Source organism: Manihot esculenta, chromosome 9 (genome assembly GCF_001659605.2).
Source record: "Manihot esculenta cultivar AM560-2 chromosome 9, M.esculenta_v8, whole genome shotgun sequence".
Lineage (NCBI taxonomy): Eukaryota > Viridiplantae > Streptophyta > Magnoliopsida > Malpighiales > Euphorbiaceae > Manihot > Manihot esculenta.
The window spans coordinates 21,219,148-21,240,902 of record NC_035169.2 but is presented as its reverse complement, the minus strand read 5'-3'; the positions used below and the strand labels follow the sequence as shown (position 1 = coordinate 21,240,902).

The 21,755-nt window shown below is 31.8% G+C and overlaps 1 protein-coding gene across 3 annotated transcripts; it reads left to right on the top strand.

Annotated features, from left to right (window-relative positions):
• The first annotated feature begins 12,283 nt into the window (after positions 1-12,283).
• LOC110621890 (UDP-N-acetylglucosamine transferase subunit ALG13 homolog) lies at positions 12,284-17,431 on the top strand. 3 transcript variants are annotated; one of them, XM_021766170.2, is made up of 6 exons: positions 12,284-12,636; positions 13,019-13,057; positions 13,633-13,678; positions 13,762-13,947; positions 16,301-16,400; positions 17,029-17,431. In XM_021766170.2, exons 4-6 carry the CDS (start codon positions 13,771-13,773, stop codon positions 17,283-17,285), a joined length of 534 nt encoding a protein of 177 aa, XP_021621862.1. In that variant the 5' UTR covers positions 12,284-12,636; positions 13,019-13,057; positions 13,633-13,678; positions 13,762-13,770; the 3' UTR covers positions 17,286-17,431. The 3 variants fall into 3 exon arrangements, with proteins under 3 accessions (XP_021621862.1, XP_021621861.1, XP_021621863.1); XM_021766169.2 differs by having other exon boundaries at positions 13,003-13,057; XM_021766171.2 differs by lacking the exon at positions 13,019-13,057.
• Positions 17,432-21,755: the final 4,324 nt, after the last annotated feature.

Sequence of the window (21,755 nt, the reverse complement as noted above, 5' to 3'; positions counted from 1 at the left end):
TATTCTTTTCTAGTTGAAGTTGAGGAAATTTAGATTTGTAATGAATTGGGAGATTTAAAACTCCATTGTTAAACTCTTATTTGCTTTCAATATTTATACAACTTGATCTTTTCTATAATTGTTACTTTGCTTTTAGAATCAATAAGGGCCCATTGCTTTTAAAATTGCTTGAGTAATAAATTGTTTGAATGATTTAAGTCCGTAATTGCTTATATTATTTGAACACAAATATAATCAGTTGCATAATCTAGACTTGACCACGCGGTTGGCAAGGATAGAATTGGCTTTCTCTAAGTCTTAATGCAGTCAACAGTTGTTCGATGCTAAATGCCCCAAGGACGTTCCTTGGCAACTTGTTGATTAGTGTTTGATTAGCGAACGTTTCCTAATCAAACTAGAACTAAGGAGGAATTTGGTTGTGAGAAGCGTCTTCTACAACCAAAACTAATTTATTGAAATAAAATAGGAGTCTTAAAATCAATGATCAATTCTAAACAAGCTGAATTAGACTCATACTTCAACTAGAATCTCTTTCCCATCGAAATTCTCATTTATTTAAATTATTGCTTTCTCTTGCTTTCTAGATTTAATTCATCAAAACAATACCCCCCTCTTTTATTTATTTGTCGTTTGTTTGCCTTAGTCATTATTAAGAAAATCTTTGGTGTCAAATCCCTGTGGTTTGACCCTATTGCCACTATCTGCAAGTTAATTGTTGATTGTTTAATAGGTTTATTTTTGACGGCTTCGACAACCGCTATTAGTGACAAATCCATCTTGATGTGTATTGTTTGTGTTATGATGTATTCCATATGAGCATTTGTTTATCAAACTGTTTTTATGTTCTGCTCACTAGGCTCTTGTAGCTTATCCCTTTCCCCTAACCCCAGGTTTGCAGGAGCGCATATAGCTTGGGAGAGTCGGTATAGCTTTTGGTACAGTTTTAATGTAATAGAATAGTAGTGGACATGTAATATCTTATGGATTAGAATTGTGTTTTGCCCTAATGATAGTTTTGTAGTCCCTGTTGTTCATGATCTTTATGTAAAAAATTTTAATGATGTGTTATGTTTGAACCAAGCTTGAGGCATGTGATGTTTACCATACTAGAGCATTTGATGAGGGCTCTGGTGTGGGTTTTATGTATACCGTTTATGATGCATACACAGGTCGGGCCTTGGTTCGTTAAATGTTTTAAATTTTATGAAAATGTATGATCATGTATAGGATTTTATAAGGTATATAGGATGTAAAGTAGGCTTGCTATGAGTTTCGGCGACCTTAAGTCGATCTGAATCCTAGCGCCGATAGCGGTCCGGTTTTCGGATCGTTACATACAGAATCTCATGTATGTGAAATCTATCCCCTAACCAAACAACATAGAATATGTTTTCCTAAAAGCAACATCTCTACTACTGAAATTTTTGAATTAATATATGTAGATTTATGGGGACCATACTCCATAAAGTCTATCACTAAAGCATCATATGTTTTAAGCATTGTTGATGATTTCTCTAGAGCTGCATGGAATTATTTGTTAAAAGATAAACTAAACATTCATAGTTTTTTTCAAAGATTTTTCTTCTATGGTGAGAACTCAATTTCAGAAAACTATAAAAAAATAAGGTCTGACAATGGAATAGAGTTTGTAAACAAATCATACATCATGTTTTTTTTCAAGAAAATGAAATCATTCACCAAAAGAGTTGTCCATATACCTCACAACAAAACGATATAGTAGAAAGAAAATATATGCATCTTCTTCAAGTAGAAAGATCTCTCATGTTTCAATTCAACTTGCTAAAAATGTTTTGGGGACCTATCATAAACATGCTACCTAGTTCAGCCTTAAATCGGAAAACACCTCATAAAATTTTATACAATAAAAGGCCAAATTACTCCCAATTAAAAGTTATTGGATGTCTCCATTTTGTCACAAACAACAACCACACAAAAACAAGTTTGAAAACAGAGCTTTTAAATACATTTTTATTGGTTTTATCTCATGTTTTAAAGCATATAAGTTATATGATTTAGAAAATAAAAAAAAATTATCAAGAGATGTTGTTTTTTATGAAAACATCTTCCCTTACTTCCAAGAAAAGAACAATCAAATTGTTGTGCTGTCATATTCCAAAATCCAAGAATAGAAATAGAAAAACTTTTAGATTTAAATTATACCATTATAAAGTTAGGGTAATTAGTTTTAGGGGAGGTACTAGCTTAACCCTGAGCTAATTAAGGGAGGCACTAGCTTATCCATGGCCGCTTGACATATAAATCACCTATAAGTAGAGCACTAAAAGTTGTGTTTAGAGGTTCAACTTGCATTTCATATAGAGTTATACATGCAAAGACAGAGTTAAAATAAGAATGATCAGTAATAATATTTTAATATTTTTAACCTGTAATAACTGAATCATAGAAAGTCTAAATAAGAAAATGAATATTTTAAAATAAAGCAAATAATGTAATAAGCAAGTCAGAATCAAGTCACTTTCGGGAGTTACTTAAGGGTTTTCTCATATGTTAGTTTGAGGTACTTGTTAAAACCGATATACTTACCTATATGAAATAGACTTCTAAAGGTTAAAATTATAAATTTAGTAGGTCAATCGATGAATATTGAAAGTTTAAAAACTAAATTGAAACATGGAAAAAAGTTTAGTAGGTTAAAGTGTGAATATAAAAATTTTAAAAGTAAATTTATTCAAATGGTTTAATGAGAAGCTGGGTTCATTTATAGCCCTAGATCTTTCCACAAGTAACAAAAATCATATGAACTGTAATACCCGGCTAGACTCCGGTATCGAAATTTCTACCGTCCGGTGGAATCTCGGGTGTCGGAGACCTCTAGAAGGGTAAAACCATGTTTTCATAAAATGTTTTAATGTGTTTTATGTTTTAAGCATGAAAGAAAATGAGTTTTTGCATGAAAACAACCTTGGAGGAAAGCTCAGGTTCGGCCGCCGAACCTCAAGTTCGGCCGCCGAACATGCATGCATTTCGGGTGTGCCTTAGGCCCCCGAAAGTATAAGTGAGGAAAACCAGGTTCGGCCGCCGAACATGGCATGCATGCGGAGGCACGTTCGGCTCCCGAATGTGGCCTGACCAGCCACCTATAAAGGGGTCCCTTAGCCGAAAACGGGCGAGCTTTTTTCCCCATTTTCGGCCAAGGTGAGCTCTCCGCCCTCCCTCACCAATCTTGAGTTTCTTCCTTCAGATCTTTCAAGATTTTCATGAGTTTTCTCTTTGTTTTGAAGTTTTTGAGCATTTAAGCAAGTTTTAGAGCTTTGAGGTTCAAAGAAACTCAACCCCTCCCATCTCCGAGTTTAGGTCGTCTCTCTCTCGATCTTCAAGAGGTAAGAGCCGATCTTAAGCTCATTGCATGTTTTAAGTAAGTTTTAAGTAGATCTATGGGGTAGAAATGCATGATTAGGTTATTGTTATGTTTATGGGTATATGTTGTGTTTATAAACAATGTGGATGTTTGATGTGTTGTAGATTGCGGTTTAAGTTAATTGAAGCCCCTAGGAACTTGTATGCTTGAGTATGCATGTTGTAGAATAGGAAAAATGCAAGTTTGGAAGGTTTGGGAGGCATTTGTGCATGAGGAGCTGAAGTTTCTGCCCTTTGGCAGAAACCGGGTTCGGCAGCCGAAGGACTTTCGACCGCCGAACATGGCTGGGAGGCAAGCCTTTCGGCTGCCGAAGCCTGCCCCCGAAAAGAGACTTTCATCTCTGGAGGGCACTTTCGGCCGCCGAAGGTGCCCCGCCGAACCTGCCTGACTTTCGGCTCTGGAGGGACTTTCGGCCGCCGAAGGTGCCGCCGAAAGTGCCCTGTGCAGCCCTCCTTTGCATGTTTTTCCATGATGTTTTGAGGTGTTTTAAGGGGGTTTTTGGGGAGTATTTTAGAGTCATGTTCTAGTATGTTTGGTCCCTCATTTGAGTCCACCTGTGTAGGTTCGGACCCGAGGAACCGAGGACCCCAACAGTGAGTTCAGCTGCTTCGGTGTTGTCAGAGTCAGCCAGAGGTGAGTGGAACTCAACTTAATCTTTTAAATTGAGAAATGAAATGTTTATCATGTTTCATGCATCATGAGTATGCAATAGGATGATTGCATTAGATTTCACGAATATGTTGCATTGCATTCTTTATTATTGATGTGGGTGAATGTTGGATGACCCAATTAGTCCCTGAGGGAAGACCAGGACCCCATTCTACGGCCTGGCACGGAAATGAAAGACCAGGACCCCATTCTACGGCCTGGCATGGATATGGGACTCGAAGACCAGGAGCCCAGAGGAGGCCCTGGGGCAATGGTAAGTAATGTATGATATGACAGGAAGACCAGGACCCCATGCTACGGCCTGGCACAAATGATGCTGGGACTATTTGGTGACGAGTTCACCCAACCCTTATGTGAATTGTCTGTGTTATGGTGTATTTCATTGGAGCATGTTTGTTAATATGTTTTTATGGTTCTACTCACTGGGCTTTTTAGCTCACCCCTCTCCCTTTAACCCTCAGGCTTGCAGGTACAGGATAGAGCAGGAGGTCGGATAGAGTAAAGTCATGGTTATGTAATAGCTAGCAGTGGACATGATTAAATTGTAATGTAATGTCTTATACAGTTATGATATGTAATGATGATGTATTGAGGTTTAGAAATTGTGCTTGACCGAGTTTGTATAGTAATCCCTTTTGATACATGATCTATAGAATGTTTTATGATGTTTATGTTCAACCAAGCTTAATTCATGTATGTTATGATACCCCATTGGAGCATTTGATGAGGGCTCCAGTGTGTGGTTTATGTTATATTATGAGTATGCACAGGTTGAGCTTGGTTTATAGAAAGGAAAAGTTTATAGGTTTATGAGTATGTATGATCATGTATGGGATTTGACAGGTTCACAGGTTATATGTCAGGCTTGCTACGGGTCCCGGCGGCTTTAGGCCGATCTGGATCCTAGCACCGGTAGCGGTCCGATTTTCGGATCGTTACATGAACTTTGCAAGAACCCAAGTTGGTATTGATCTTTTTGCTTATTTAATAAAACTTTTGTTATTGAAGTGCATTCTGTATATTTTCATATTTTCATGTTAAAGAATTTGGAGACTCTAATGTTATTTATAATCATTGTCCTTTGCACTGCAACATTCAATAGTCTTATTCCTTTGAGGATGAGTATGCAATAGTGATAATCTTCCTACAGAGGTTGGTATTTCTCATCATTCAAACTCATTAGCTAGAATTTATGAAAGTAGTAACGGTCCTACCTCCAAGGGTTCTCTAGGCATGCTAAATAGTCCAATTTCCTTTCCTTCTCGAGATTTGATGAACATGAAGATAATCCACTTGAAGAATTCTTTGAAATCTGATAATGCTTTTACTACCTCTAATGACGTTGATGAATAGCTGGAGAAGTGTAACATGGTTGTTTCTCCTACTAAAGAACAAATTGGGCCTTATAAGGCTTTAAATGAAGTCTTTTATAATACAAAAGAGCTATTTATTAGACAAACTAGATAAAACCAAAGGATGGATAACAATCTCCCCTTATCTTCTTATAAAGCAAATAGACTCCTTAAGAAAAGAAATAAAGCCTGATCTATTGTAGAATTATGTGATTTCTATACTAAATTATGGTCTAGAGGGAAGAAAAATTCAACAAGGCCTATAAAATTTAAGAAGTATCAACTAAACCCTTTGGGGCCATAAATAGCAATATTATTAAAAGAAACAATGCTTAATCTAATGACCCAATAAATGAAAATCCACCTTTCTCTCCTCTTATAGAAGCAGAATTGCACTAGTGATCTTAGGAAGGCTAGGTTAGGTATCACATTTGAAAGGGAAGACAGACGTATAGTAGTTGATCTTACCGATCGCATCACAAAAGATATGCTCTTATGCAAAAGCACATGATAAAGCATGCTCTGTTTCTGCTTCCAAGTGTAACGACCCCAAAATGGACCGTCACCGGCGCTAGGATTCAGGTCGGCTTAAGGCCGCCAGAACCCGTAGCAAGCCTGCTATACTCTCTGTGTACCTGTAAACCTCATACATGATCATACATTTTCTGTGAAAATAAAACTCTTTTCTGAACCAAGGCTTAACCTGTGCATGCACTATCTCTGTACTCTGTACTCATATACTCTGTACTCTGTATCCCTGACTAGAGCTTGCTCTAGATGGGTTAACTCATACCTGTTAAGCCTGGTTTTCACATACAGGAAAACATATATACAGATACAGATCATGTACAAAACATACATCACTAGGTCAAGCAACAACTATTACATCTCTTTCATATTACATGTCCACTCTAAGCTATTACAGATCTCTTTACTTTTCCTGTACTCTGCTGGACTGTCCCTGTACACTGTACACTGAACCTGCAAAACTGGGTTTAAGGGAGTGGGATGAGCTCTATAGCCCAGTGAGTCGAACAGTAAAACATCTCAGTAAAAGATGATCTCATGGAATGCACCATATCACAGACAAGCCACATCAAGAGTAAACCTGTCACCACATAGTCCCAGTAACTCTGTGCCAGGGCGTAGAATCGAGCACCTGGTCTTCCTGTCATATATGTATATGTGTTTTATAACACCTCTGTACTTACCATTGCCAGGGTGTAGTCAAAGGCTCCTGGACTTTGCTATACCTGCCAGGGCGTAGTCAAAGGCTCCTGGACTTCGCTATACCTGCCAGGGCGTAGTCAAAGGCTCCTCTGCCTTGGTTCATTTCAACTCAAAACTTGGTTCCATTTACCTGTAACACAATAAACCACACAACATTCGTGAGAAACTCATATCTCCTACCCTCTAGAGGATTCCGACATCCCGGAGTCCACCGGACGACAAGAATTCCGGTGCCGGACTCTAGCCGGGTATTACATTCTCCCCCCTTAAGAACATTCGTCCTCGAAGGTTCCTAAAACACACAATTAACACATGAAACAGAGAAAACTAACCTCAAAACAAATATGGATACTGCTGGAGCATAGACTCCCGCGTCTCCCAGGTGCACTCTTCTAGATTATGGTGGTTCCATAGAACTTTCACCATCGGAATCTCCTTGTTCCTTAGCTGTCTGATCTGCGTGTCCAGAATCTGTACTGGCTGCTCTATATAGGTGAGATCCGTATGAATCTCCACCTCAGGCTCACTCAGAACCTGATTCGGATCTGACACAAACTGTCGTAGCATAGAAACATGAAATACCGGGTGAATTCTCTCCATAGAAGCAGGTAAATCCAGTTTATACGACACATTTCCGATCCTCTGCAACACCTCAAAGGGTCCAATGTACCGTGGAGCCAATTTACCTTTCTTTCCAAAACGAACCACTCCTTTCATTGGAGACACTTTTAGCAATACCCAATTACCCTCTTGAAACTCTAACTGCTTTCTGCGAACGTCTGCATAACTGCCAGGGCGTAGTCAAAGGCTCCTCTGCCTTGGTTCATTTCAACTCAAAACTTGGTTCCATTTACCTGTAACACAATAAACCACACAACATTCGTGAGAAACTCATATCTCCTACCCTCTAGAGGATTCCGACATCCCGGAGTCCACCGGACGACAAGAATTCCGGTGCCGGACTCTAGCCGGGTATTACACCAAGTGTATCATAGTTTTTGTTCTCTAGCCATGTCTTTCACTTGGTTATTTTAAGCTTTTTCTCCTTTTGTTTTTTCCTCTAACTGACTTTTGTCCTCTATAATGGTTGTCTAGAATGATGCATATTGGAGAGAGTACTAATATGACCTTGAAAACAAGTTTTCTCCTGATGAGTTATGGAGATTACTACCGAGACTAATTTTAGTAGATATCTAGAACTTTTCATGTTCTACTCTATTTTTTTTCATAATATCTCTCTCACATCATAGTATGGACACACGGATATTTATAATGATTACCGTGAGAGCTTCTACATAATGTTAATTGAAAATTTGAAAGAATCTGTTAGAGATTACTAATAAAGGCAAGCAATTCTAAGAGTGTGATTGTCGATGATCAATTTGATATAGGACACACTGGTTTAATTAAAAATATAAAGTAAGAAATTTTCAGAGAAATTAGATAATCAATTTTACATGTTTAATAAAGCACAATGTATTGGTGCTACTCTCTTGAGTGGTAAGAATGAGGTAGCTGCTAGTAAAGGAGTATATGTAGGTTAGAGAATTTTAATAGATTATATGTGCGTTGATTTCAATTTTAATGTAGGTTTGGCTTTTCTCATTGAAACTAAATGTTGCTTGTCTTTGTCTCCTTTCCTCTTACAAGGTCTTGTGTCAATATGCTATAATCAATGGACATCTCTTGATCTCTAGTGATTAAAACTTTAAATTTATAGTTTATTTTATCTCTGGTGGATGTTAATATCTATTTAAGGAAAGCTTTTTCTTTTATGAAACTGTCCGAGTAAGAATCACGATGATCAGGTGTTGGTGTCTTCTCTTTTCCTTATTTGGTGAATTTTTTAAGTCATAGGTGGATTTTTTTGTACATATATATTCATGCTCTTTTAATCAAGAAGCCTCTAACATAACATACTTTTTAGCCTTTGAAAAGGCTCTTAGTATATTGGTTTCAAGTCTTAATTTCAAGATATCTATAGCTCACATTTCAATCATCAACCTCTCCAAAGCCTTTTTTTTCTCTACATATTAAACATGTGCCCAAAGAAGCAATCAAAACAACCAATTTTCTAGCAAAAAAGGGTCTTTATGGAAGGAAAATTGTGATCTTGATTTTGTTTTATTTATTTTGGGACCTATTTACTCTTATTCTTGTTGGTCATAGGTCTGTTTGTGTGTCTTTTTGGTCTTGTGTTTAGAATGTTTAGGTTTTCTTCCTTAGCTTTCCAATGCCTAAGTTGGGGTTTTATTATAGTTTTGATGCATAGGTTTAGTGGCACTTTCTTGCTAGGTTTTTCGTGGAATCTTATTAATAATATTCTCCTTCTAAAAATGATATGATTGATGTGGTTGATTAGCATTACTATCTCATATATAACTTTTTTAGATATATTGATGCATTTGATCGAAAACTTAATATGGAACCACAAACTATACCTCTTGCACGACATGGTCCCTATTGGATACTTTACCTTACCCTTTTTTTGATACTTTTAGCATCCTTTAATAAAGATGGCAAGCAAGTGCATTATATGAATACTGGAAATGGTTAAACCTTTTTTTTATAAAAAGGACTTTTATTAATTATCTGGGAAGAGAATTAGCATGATAATAGTGAAAAATTAAAGTGGGAACAGCTCCACTGTAACTATCTAGATATTATCATGCTAAAGAACAAAACCTAAAGAACCTAAATATAAAACCAAAGAGAGACAAACCAAAAGAGCTAATCTGGAAACAAAAGTTTAAAGAAGAATAAAAGTTCTTACCTAAAAACACATACAACGCATACTAAAAAAAATAAATCAAACCGCTAGCAAAACACATCAATAAAAACTTAAAGACTCAAAATTACAGCCAAGCAATAAAAGTTCTCTTTTATATGGAGAACTTCCTTAGCCAAAGCATCTACATTTTGAATCCCTTTCTTCAGAATGTGCCAAATGAAAAAAGCATAAAGAGGCTTGAAAAAATTTGTGATGGAGTTGTGCATTGAAGCACGTGTTAAAGAAGTACAATACAGCTCTTTTTGAGATAGATTTAGATAATTTTTGAATAGGTGAGGCGGATTAAAAAAAAACATACTCATGAATATTCGAAGTACTAGTATCCAAATTCATTTAACTAATAGGATAGGAGATATAAGGCAACCATATATATCTATATACCAAACTCGTTTGGTTAGACAAATTTAGAATACTTATAAACACCTAATTTTGCGTCCATAAAGAAGTAAATAATTGAGTGCCTTTGGTTCACTTTGAAATTTATTAATCCAAAAGACTCTATTGGCATTAGAAAAATAAATTTTTACGTAATTTGATTGATTTAATTTAATTCTTTAAATTTTTATATAATAGTTCAAATTTTTAAAATTAATTTACAACTTTATTTAATTTTGAGATATAAATGTATGATAACACGTTTTAATATAATTGACCTTTTTTATTCTTTATGAATAGTTTCACATGGCACATCTGATTTTCATTTTTAAGAAAAAAGTGAATATATGATAAAATTAGGGTTTTTTTTGTGAGTTTACAATATTAAGGTTTGGTTAATTAGATAATTATAGGGTCATTTATTAAAAAAAAACACTTATTTTCCATGGAGATGCATTTATGAAAATTTTAATTGTATTACTATGTTGTATTATATACATTCCCCTCAAATTGAATTTTAAAACTAAATAAAATTATTCATTTAAAAAAAACTAAATAAAATTATAATCAATTTTGAAAATTTAGACTATGGTGTATTTAAATAATTGGATTAAATTACTAAAATATGTAAATGTTTAATTTTTTTAATGCAAGCTTTAAGGCGTATATTCACATTTTTCACTTATGTGTATGTAAGAAACTAAGTTTCTACCAATTATAAATCAATATTCAATCATATATTTTTTAAGCTTTAAATATTGTTTACAAAAGTAATATAAATATTAAAAATATAAAATAAATTATTTAAGAAAAAATTAAAATTTAATTCCTATAATACGGAGAAACTCATTAGTTGGTTTTTCAATTTAAAACATAGCATTATAATATTTTGATATTTTAAAAAATCTACTAATTAATTTCTCAATTAATTTAACCATTAAATATTTTACTATTTAATTTTTATAATTTTAAAAAACTTAAATTTAACTTCTCTAAAGGAGTCCTTCAATTTAGCTTTTAATACGTAACTTCAAAATTATTTTCTATTTTTTATGCGCTACAAAATTAAAAACGATTTTATTTTGTTTTCTACAACATATCAAAATGTCTCTAAAAAGAATTCATGGTAACATTTTTGCAAAAAAGTCTCTCAAATTTTGTTAATTTTCTAATCCTCTTACCATGTTTGTGCGAATGAAAAATATTTCTTTAAGAAATGTTTATTTGTGACATGAAAAAGCATTTCTAAGTGACAATTTTTTTGACTTTTTTCAAAATGTTTTATGAAAAGTAATTAACTTTCTCATCTTCAATTTAGTATTGGCACCAAAAGTAATAAATATGTTTTAATTTTGTTTAAAAATGAAAGAGTAGCAACTTATTACATCAATTAGAAAAAAAAAATGTCTTAAAAGAAAATTACGAAGTCAAAATAAAAAAAAAATTACTCCACTTATTATTATTATTATTATTATTATTATTATTATTATTATTATTATTATTATTATTATTATTATTATTATTATTATTATTATTATTATTATTATTATTATTATCATTGTCCCTATATTTTGCAAAAAAGTAAAAAAACTGTAAATTATCATTTAGAATTTATTTGAATTTAAATTTTAATTGAAGTATTGCTTTGACTTTAAAATTTATTTTATGATTTCATTTTATAATTTGGTTATGTTTCAATTTCAATTTCATTTTAAATTTACTTTTACTTTTTTTTTTTTGAAATGAAAATTTACTTTTACTTTAACATTTTATATTATAAATTCTTAAATGATCTTTAATTTTAATTTGGTCACTTTGACACCAAAAGTCTAAAGTTTAGATATATTTATATTTTATTTTAATTCTTTTAATTTTAATATAATTGAGTTATTTTCGGATTTTGATATAATTTAAGTTAATTTATAAATTTGTAAATTTAATAGTTTATATGGTAATTTGATAATTTAATTAATATATTACGTATATTATTATTATTTTAATTGATTAATTGATTTAAAAATATTTAATGTTTATGTTATTTTATATTTTTATTATTTTTTATTTTATATTTTAATATTTATATTATTTAAATATTTAAATTAAAATATAAAATAATACAATAGTTAGACTTTTTTCAGTTAATTACTTAATTAAATAATAATAATAATAATAATAATAATATATGATATGTTAGTTAGAGCTATCAAATTATTACATAAATTATTAAATATATAAATTTATAAATTGAGTAAAATTATATTAAAATATAAAAATTAAAATAATTAAATTAAAATAAAAAAAAATTAAAATTAAAAATTAAAATTAAAATTAACATGCAAATAGGGACAATTGATTTTTTTTTAAAATTTTTTAGTGTTTTTTTTTTTTTTTTTTTTTTTTTTTTTTTTTATGTTTTTTAATCTATAGGCCTTTCAATTATGTCGAATCTTAACTTTAATTTTAACCTCTAATACTGCAGAATACACATTGGGCGAAACCCAGACCCACTGCCGACTCTCACCACAGTGAACGAGACCCATCCCATACGCAGAACACATTGATCTTCGAGGAACGAGACCCATACGTACTGGGCAGCACAACCAGCAATTCCTAATCCAATTCCCACTTCCCAAATCTCCTGCAAACTATCTCTTGCTTCGCAGCATCAGATTAGAACAAGAACCACCTCTCTTTCGACAGAGCTTCTCATTCGACAGCCCTCTTGACATCTCCCCAGAAGCCGCTTCTCGATCGTACCATTTCAAGTTTGATGTAAACCCACCTGCATTTTCGGGTTCTTCTCCCCATAAGCAGTATAGGTATAGAATTGCGGAACCTTGGAATTCTTGGGTTTTAATATTGTGCTGACAAATTTTTTGTTGATTTGAGGTTTCTGTCCTGTTTATTGATGTGATAAAAATGTGTTTTCATATTTGGCTGTGGGTTCAATACCAATTTATAAATCCTATTAATGAAACCCAAATTCCAGAAAAGCAATTTTGAACATGGGCTCTATATTAAGTAATGATTAGAAATTGGGGAGTTGTATTTCCGTGCCATTGCTTAGCTATTAGAAAATTGAAGCATTGTACTTGTTATGAATACAGATTGTTCTTTTTTTATCACATTGTTGATAGTTTTTTTTTGCTTTGTTGTTCCTTTTTTTTCAATTCTTAATTTTGCAGAAAATTCAAATTCAAGGGTTGGACAGTAGGATCTTATCTTGGATTCCGACACAAGGTCAGTCATAGAAACTATGTTTGTTGTATTTTTCTTGACCACATGGAATTAGAAATTGTGAGCATTGTCTTGGAAAATTTTGTTGGCTTTGGCTGTGTTCTCTTTGTCCCACCTCTTGTATGCTAAATGACAGGTAGACAGCACTGTTTGGAGCTGCTTATTAGAAATATCAAGTTTTGGAAGAAAAAATTCTAGTTGCTTTCTTTGATATGATCAAGTGCATATGCAACTGAAAATTACTTGAAATGATTGAACGCATGTTGAACTCTAGTGTATCATATTAGCAAACAATTAGTCTTTAATTAAACTTTTTAATGGACTGGAAAACAATTAAGAATTTACAAATTCATTTTGAATTCCATATTAGTATATATTATACCAAATAAAAAAAATTCATTTGCAAATGAATTCCATATTAGATTTGAACCAAACAGGGTGCTTTGGAATTTACTTTGATGTTTTTTCTGTGCTTCGTGGTAATATATCTTTGTGATTTTCCGTTCTTTGTAGTTTGCATTCCTTGTGGAAGATGCACCTGCTGTAAATGAACATTAATCTGGTTTCCGATTTTGCAGGTAAAAGGGAAAACCACAAGGCTTGTGCATATAATCCCTGCATAAGGTCAGTGATGATAGCAAATCTATTGTTGTTTGATTCTTGATTTCCAAATTTTTTAATGCTTTTAGCTTTTGATGGGTATAAAGCTTAAGGAAATGGGAGAAATTGAAGATAGCAAGGGGAGGAGAATGGTCTTTGTAACAGTGGGAACTACACTATTTGATGCTCTTGTGAGAGCAGTGGATACAAAGGAAGTTAAGCAGGAATTGTTTAGAAAAGGGTATACCCACCTTCTCATTCAAATGGGTCGAGGATTCTACACTCCCACCAAGGTTCTTCTCATAATTTTCATTTTTGTAACTTTTTTTTCAATATTTTACTTCAAATCAAAGAAATTTATTCTGATAACATGTTAGAGATTGTTGTTTCTGCTATAATTTCATGGACTGTTACTGGAGTTTATATGGCATGTAAGGTCAGGCTTAGGCATGAATCTAAAGCCTTTCCCCTTATTATGCAATTGAGATCAAAATAGGCAAACTCCATGTGAGAATTGTGTCTAATGTTTATAAAAGGTTGTAGGAAGATTATGAATCTAATGTCTTTGTTATGTGATTTAAAGCTGGGTTAAGATTCTTTTTGTAGCATATTATAGTTTCCTAAATGGGTTAAATCTATTGTGATTCAGAAGGATAAATAAATCATTTATTTAGTGTGTATATCGCCTTTGTTAGGACTTCTGATAGGCTTCTGTTCAACATCACTTGAGAAGTTAAGCTAAAGTGTAGTGCATTTAGTGTAATAATAAAATTGCATGATGATATAGGTTAAGGACAAATATATCTTGAAGGTTTGGAGTTTTACCATTGGCATGAATTCCCTCATATGTAGTTATAGACAGTAACTCCTGTTAAACCAGGAAACAGAATAAATATGCTTGTGATTAAGCTGAAAAAAGTTACTGCACATGCATAAGGGTCGCTAAATGTTCTTGAATTATATATTGCACTTGAGATTTATGAAGTACATGTGTTGCTTATGATGTGGGCTTGGAAGTTGTCATCAGCTCTCTCATAAAAAATTGTTTACTCTCATAAAAAATCGTTTAAGTGATATTGGAGACATTGGACAGAACTAGAAGGTAACTATCTGCTCAATATGGAGTAATAACAAAATTCATTTTCAATAAAATGTGGAGTAATAACAAAATTCATTTTCAATAAAATGTGGAGTAATAACAAAATTCATTTTCAAATTTAAGGAAGAATGAATACTTGTCCTGGAAATTTCAGTAACATTTTATTTTGTCACTACTCGTGTTTAAGGGGTAAACTAGTGGGTTAGGATTAGGTGCAGGTTCAGCTTTGCATAATTCTTTGGGAGATTACTACTCCCTCTGTTTCATAATTTTTGTCCACTTTGCTTTTTCACACGTATTAAGAAACCTTTTTTTTTTTAACTTTTCAATTATACCCATCTTAACAACATTAAATTTTATTAAATACTAAGAGATATTCTGAATACTCATTTAGAAAATAGCAATTAATGAGAGGTTATTTTGGGAATAAGATAAAATTAAATAGGATTATAATGGTTAATTTATATGTTACTATAAACTTAAAAAAAAAAAAAAGTGGATAGTAATTTTGGACAAATAAAAAAAAGGAAAGATAGACAAAAATTATGGGACGGATGGAGTATTTAGTTACTCAAGTATGTGAAAATTAATGCCTTGTTCCTCATGTTTTAGGAAATACATGATTTAGTCCCTTACATTTGATTGTGTGAACTATTTCTTTCATCTTCTTTGCCAGTTTAATTGTTAGTCGATGTACTAAAAGGTGGTCAATGAGAGGCTAAACTGTTAATAATGGTAAAAAGAGAAAAAAAATAAAGAATGAATATTAGTAATGGTAAGAGCCCATAGATGAAAGTGCTTGTAATTAAAGGCAAAAGTTGGAAAAAATAGAATGGATGAAAGTCTAGTGTTATAGAATCAAAATTCAAGGATTAACTAATGTGTTTTTCAGTGTATGAGATCAACTTGTTGATTTTGTTATAAGAAAGGGACTAAACTGTAATTTTCCCCATCTCCTTATATTCTCTTGCATGGTTTTAAATCCTCTCGTGTTCATAGCTAACGGAACAGGCCTATAACAGCCATATTATAACAGTAATGGCTTGGATCTATGCAAATTTGTTTTGAAAAATTTGCAAATTCATGGAATGAATAGATATTTGGAGATATAAGTAAGATTAAGATATACAACCATATAATAAACATAAGTATGTCAAATAAAGACTATACATCTATAATATCATTATCATTACTTAATTTGGATAAGATAATTATGTGCACAATAAAATTTAGAAGAGCCAAATTATTGGCAACGACTGCTGCTGTTACATAATTGCTGTAACAGCTGTTACACCTGCAAATTGTGGGGGGCTTTTAAATAATAGTGAAACGGGTAACATCCCCCCAAAACAGCCTATGATTTGGTTCCACGTTATTTCTTGTTGCATAAATAAACCAAATTCTTGAAGAAACTATGTCACATTTCAAATATAATCCTGATTAAACAAAGACATCTCCGTTTCTCCTTATAGTTGCTCTCCTGTTTAGGCTCATTAGTCTTCTGATACATGTCTATGGTGTTTCTTGCAAATTTCTTTTAAGTGCAGTCTGAAGCTGAAGATGGATCTGTGAGCGTTGATTACTTCACTTTTTCATCAAGTATTGCAGATCATCTAAGATCAGCATCTCTTGTCATCAGCCATGCTGGTAAGCTCTTATTTCTGCTTGATATTTGGTGGTGTTAAGGTCATATTCTAACATCCTACTGTTGATAACACATTCTCTTCAATTATTATCTCATACATTGCTAGTTTGATAAATGTGAAAATTGTTCATCTAGCATAATGGCACTCGTCTGAACATGGCTATCATTATTCCCCTCACCTATACTATAGGCAGAGGTAAAGGGATGGTTAGGTTGGGCTGGTTCTGCAGTTAAATTTTCCCAACTCAAAGGAAAAGGTTAATTTAAGAATGTCTGAACAAGTATTTTATTTTTTTCAGAAAATATGTTTTATAATAAAATTGGGAATTTAGGTATTATGCTAGTTTTATTTGCAGAAATATATGATAGGGATTGAAACTAGATGTTAAACTTCTGATGCACTGGGCTGGTGGCTAGTTATATATTCTAGGAATTTGACTATATTTTCCGTGGTATCACTGTAGCTTTTCAAGTTGTCAATGTAATGGAAAGGTTTAGAGCGTTAGTGTTTGATGACAAACAGAGAGAAAGTGGATACCACATTAGAACCCATGGATTTTACAAAAATCAAGTTCCAAATTTTTTCTTGGATGAAAAAAGGAGCATTAACTGGTTCTGCTTATGATGTAGGGTCTGGGAGTATATTTGAGACTTTGCGGCTTAGAAAACCTCTAATTGTAGTGGTGAATGAAGATCTGATGGACAATCATCAAAGTGAACTTGCAGAAGAACTAGCAGAGAGGAAGCATTTATATTGTGCTCGTCCTCAAACACTCCACCATACAATCGCAAACATGGATTCGGAGTCTCTTCTTCCATACCCTGCAGGTGATGCAAACCCTGTTGCCAAGCTTATAAACAGGTTTCTTGGTTTCCCAGATGATTGATGAATTCTGCATATATACACATACCTGTTGACAATGTTAGAATCTTGGGGTGATAATACCAGAATGTAACGAATCTCCCCAAGAATTTTGTAACTCAAAACTTGGATGGTAATAATTATGCATGATTTGGTTATCCAACTTAACAATTCAAATGATTTAAGCTTTGCATATCTACAATCAGATTTGGATTTCATAATGGTTGGCAATTAACACCCAGTATTACAAATGATACCCTTCTCAAGTTGTGCTTAAAATATAATTAATGTCTTGTTATTAGTGCACTCAAAAGAAGATGCAATAATTTCATACAATTACAAAAATTGTATAGATTATACTCATGTGTATCAAATATCTTTGGAGATTTGTTTGTGGGTCCATGCCTGCAACCGCTTAGTCGAAATGGCAAAGGAATTGATCTGGCTGACTGGGTTCGACTAAGACTTTGGCTGCTCCATGCCTTAAGAGCTCTTTCCTTTCGGCGTGCAATTCTGGCTTGTTGGCCTTGGGTTCTTGATTCTTTACTTTGGGTTGGGTAAATCTGGAATGGTCAAGTGATTACCTTTCGACACTAATCACTAAATCTAACCCCGTAATCACTTTCCTAATATTAGTAGCTTTGAGAGGAAATTTAGGTTCAATGGGACTAAATCTAACCCACCAATCTAACTGGGACTAAATCTAACCCAGTAATCACTTTCCTAATATTAGTAGCTTTGAGAGAAAATTTAGGTTCGGATCCAACATTATTCGAGAAAACCTAACCGCCGTGAATACTAATAGAAAATCCTCTTATGGCTACCTGACATAATAAAGCTCTTATTATTGTTGTTGCAGCAACAACAGTTGTTGTTGTTGTTACTTTGCTCGCCAAAACTACTGGGAAACTTCTTATCAGAGCCTTCCATCAGAGGAATCACTAATGATAAGCATATAGTCATGTCTAAAGGTATAGACATGAAAAAAAAAAAAAAAAAAAAAAAAAAAACCATGAAATATTTATGAAGAAAAAGTAGAAGAACGAAAAAGAATAATGGAGGAGAGAGCTTTTAGTATGCAGAGTAAATTGAGAAGTGGAGTTTGATACTTTGGTTAAATTACGAAATAAAGAAGCTTGATTGAGTTTTTCTTTTTCTTTTTTCCTTACTCTATTTTCCCATGTATAATTCTTCTCACAGTAGAAGTTCATGTTAAAAGAGAAATATATATGTGGATATTAAATTAATTATATGATATATAGATATATACACATTAAATTTTTTCAAGCAATATATATATATATATATATATATATATATATATATATATATATATATATATATATATATATATATATATATATATATAATTAATCTATACTATCATTTTCTAGTAGGCAATCATCCAAACAGAAAAGTTTAACGAGAGAAAGAGTGTTTGGCATACGTGAAAATTGCCTCGGTTTGATGGACGAGGGAAAAAGGGATAAATTAAAAAATGATAAATCATTTCTTGGCTACCTCTTGTACTGGAGAATGAGAAGAAAAAGTTAGTAACTGATGTGAAAGAGATTTATTTTAGTAGCAAGAAATTTATTTGTGAAATGAAAGAGAGAAATTTATTATTTATTATTTATTAAGTAAATATATGTAGACAAGCTAGATCAACTTTTTACTGGAGTATTGAACGGAAAGTGATTAGGAGTTTTTTGAAGTAAAAAATAAATTTTATGGAGTTTTAAGAAAAAAATTACAGTGAAGTGATCTTTTTGAAAGTTACATTAAAGCTAAGGAACCGTCAGTGAAAATTATCCTTATTTTTTTCTATCCAAAAAATTTTTTAGTTAAACTTAACCGTATATTCTCTCAGTTTTAGTGGGGTAATAATAAAAAATTTTAAAACCAATTAGGTGAGTTAATTAGGTGCATTCATGCTTTTTAAAATTTTATGGTGGTTTGAGTTTTAAAAATTTTTAGACTTTTAACCTGTCTTACTTAACTAAATAATATTAGTGATTTCTTTACAATTGGACTGGTTTATGTATGGGGTTAAAGATTTATATATAAGGTTTATGTTTTCCACGTTTTTTTGGGAGGTAGGTTAAAAGCAATGTAGTTCCTAGATTTAGTAGAGTTTATTGGTAGGTCGACATGTGTGGTTTATATGAACATTAGTAATAGGTAGCACACTAATATTTGGTCTGACCTTTGGATATCTCAAATAGATCATATTTTGCTATAACATTCTCTCCGGTATCCAAATGATATTCAGATGGTAATTGATTTAATTGATCACAATGCTCTTCACTAGAATTACATACTTTTATCTATTATATTTCCTCCGAAACAAGGAAATTTCACCTGTCGTCTCACTTTATAATGTTGTAACAGTGTTGACCCTAAATTTCAATTTGTAACATAAAATTCCTTAAACTTTAGTATGAATAACATAGAAATCTTTATGACTTATTATATAATATTTTAAAATAACTTAGATACCCCTTAAGAATCTCCAAATAATAAATCAATGCACTCTTCAATTTTCTTTACATAAAATCTTAAAGATAATAAAAAAAATCTAATAAATAATTAGGAATTATGGCTAAAGGTTCAGTTTTCCTTAACTTCATTCCAAGCATTTGAGACTCATATTCCACCATAGGTCAAATCCATACACACCATCACATTAGCTAGATTTTTGAAAGCTTAAGCTTAAACTAAACTTTATAGCTCCCATTGTTTTAAACTACCAGGATTTTGTTGAAAGGCTATGTGCTAGCCAAACCATAGCAAGAAAAGTATTGAGAACTACTAGAGAAGTGATGCGTCCACTCAAAGAAATGGCCTTGCTAGAATGGTCAAAAATCCATGCCTTGTAGATGTATATCACGGGCAACTATTTGGTTGATACTGTAATAAAACTTTGCTTGCAAATTGTTACCATCAAATTGATTATCTTGTAATTTGTCTTCTCTTTAAACTTAAGCATCTTATCCTCAAATACGGTTTTCTTATTAGTAAAAAAAAAAAGAGAGAGTCAGACTGATCACAAAAGTGGGTGATATTATCAACTGAAATTCACTTATCAAACATCATTCAACACTCCTGTGTAACCATTGCCACTCTATACACTTCACGGTCGGTTTGATTTTAAATCTAAATAAAAAAATTAAAAAATCAAATTCATTCAAAATATCAACCGAAATCAAATCAAATTAAAGAAAAAATTAAATTAAATTGAATCAATTCGATTTGATTCGATACAGTAAATTTTTTGTGATGCCCAAATTTAGATCGTCATGTCCCAAAATTGTTTACAGCAAACAACTCTCAGAACTCAAATTCAAAAATTCATCAAAATACCCATTTTCACACAAGCGATTTTCTCAAATTAAAAGCAATATTTAAAAAATACAACTAATTAAAACCCATGAAATGAAAAAATGCATCACATTTTACATCTTTTATTTAGATTACCTCAAGATTAATAAACTATAGGAACCAACTATACCCAAAAGCATCAACAAATCCTTCTATAATTACAATAAATATAAACCCTAAAAAGGAAGAAGATACTAAAAGATCTACACCCACAAATCCATTGCCAAATAAAATTAATACAAACCCATAACTTCTAGAAGTGTGACTCGGAGATGTCAACCTCAACCTTCCTTCAACGTGCTCACTTGCTCTTACAAAAGAGAAGAAGTACCTAGTTCAAGTGAAAAAGAAATGGGTCTAGAATCTCTAGATATGTCGGCCTTCCTCAAATCACTAAATGAAAAAAGGAAATATGGATGTGAAAAGGAAGAAGGATAATATATATGCCTTTATTTAATACAACGATTTAATTTCTAATGGACAATAGAGTAAAAAAATTAGAAAAAAAATAAACAGTTTATATTTCCCTTATATTAACTATATATTATCCCTTAAACATTTGATTTTCGTATATTGATACAATTCCTACTAAAAATATTTTAGTCTTATATTAATTTTAAAATATATATTAAATTTTAAAATATATATTAAATTTTAAAATATTTACTAATTAGTCATTATATTAATTTTAATTATTAAATATTAAAAAATATTTAATATGCTATTAATAGAATTAATTAATATACTTTTTTAAAATTTCATAAATCTTGAAGAATCAATTATTAAATTTATTTATAATACAAACTAAATAATAAATATTTAATTATTAAAACTAATAGGAAAATTAATTAGTAAATTTTTAAAATTTTAAAATTTTTTAATATATTTTTTAAAATTAAAAAAAATCAATTAATGTGTTAATTAAATAATAATTTTTTATTTTCTTTTTAAAAAAAAAATAAAAAGAAGTTTTGTTTTATCATTAAAAGATATTACAACACTAAAATAAAGTTGAAAAGCGAAAGAAATTAATATATTGATAAGAGATTATCTTTAAGTAATCGAAATAAATAAATCTAACTCTTGGCAGTCGAATTCAAATTTAACACAATTG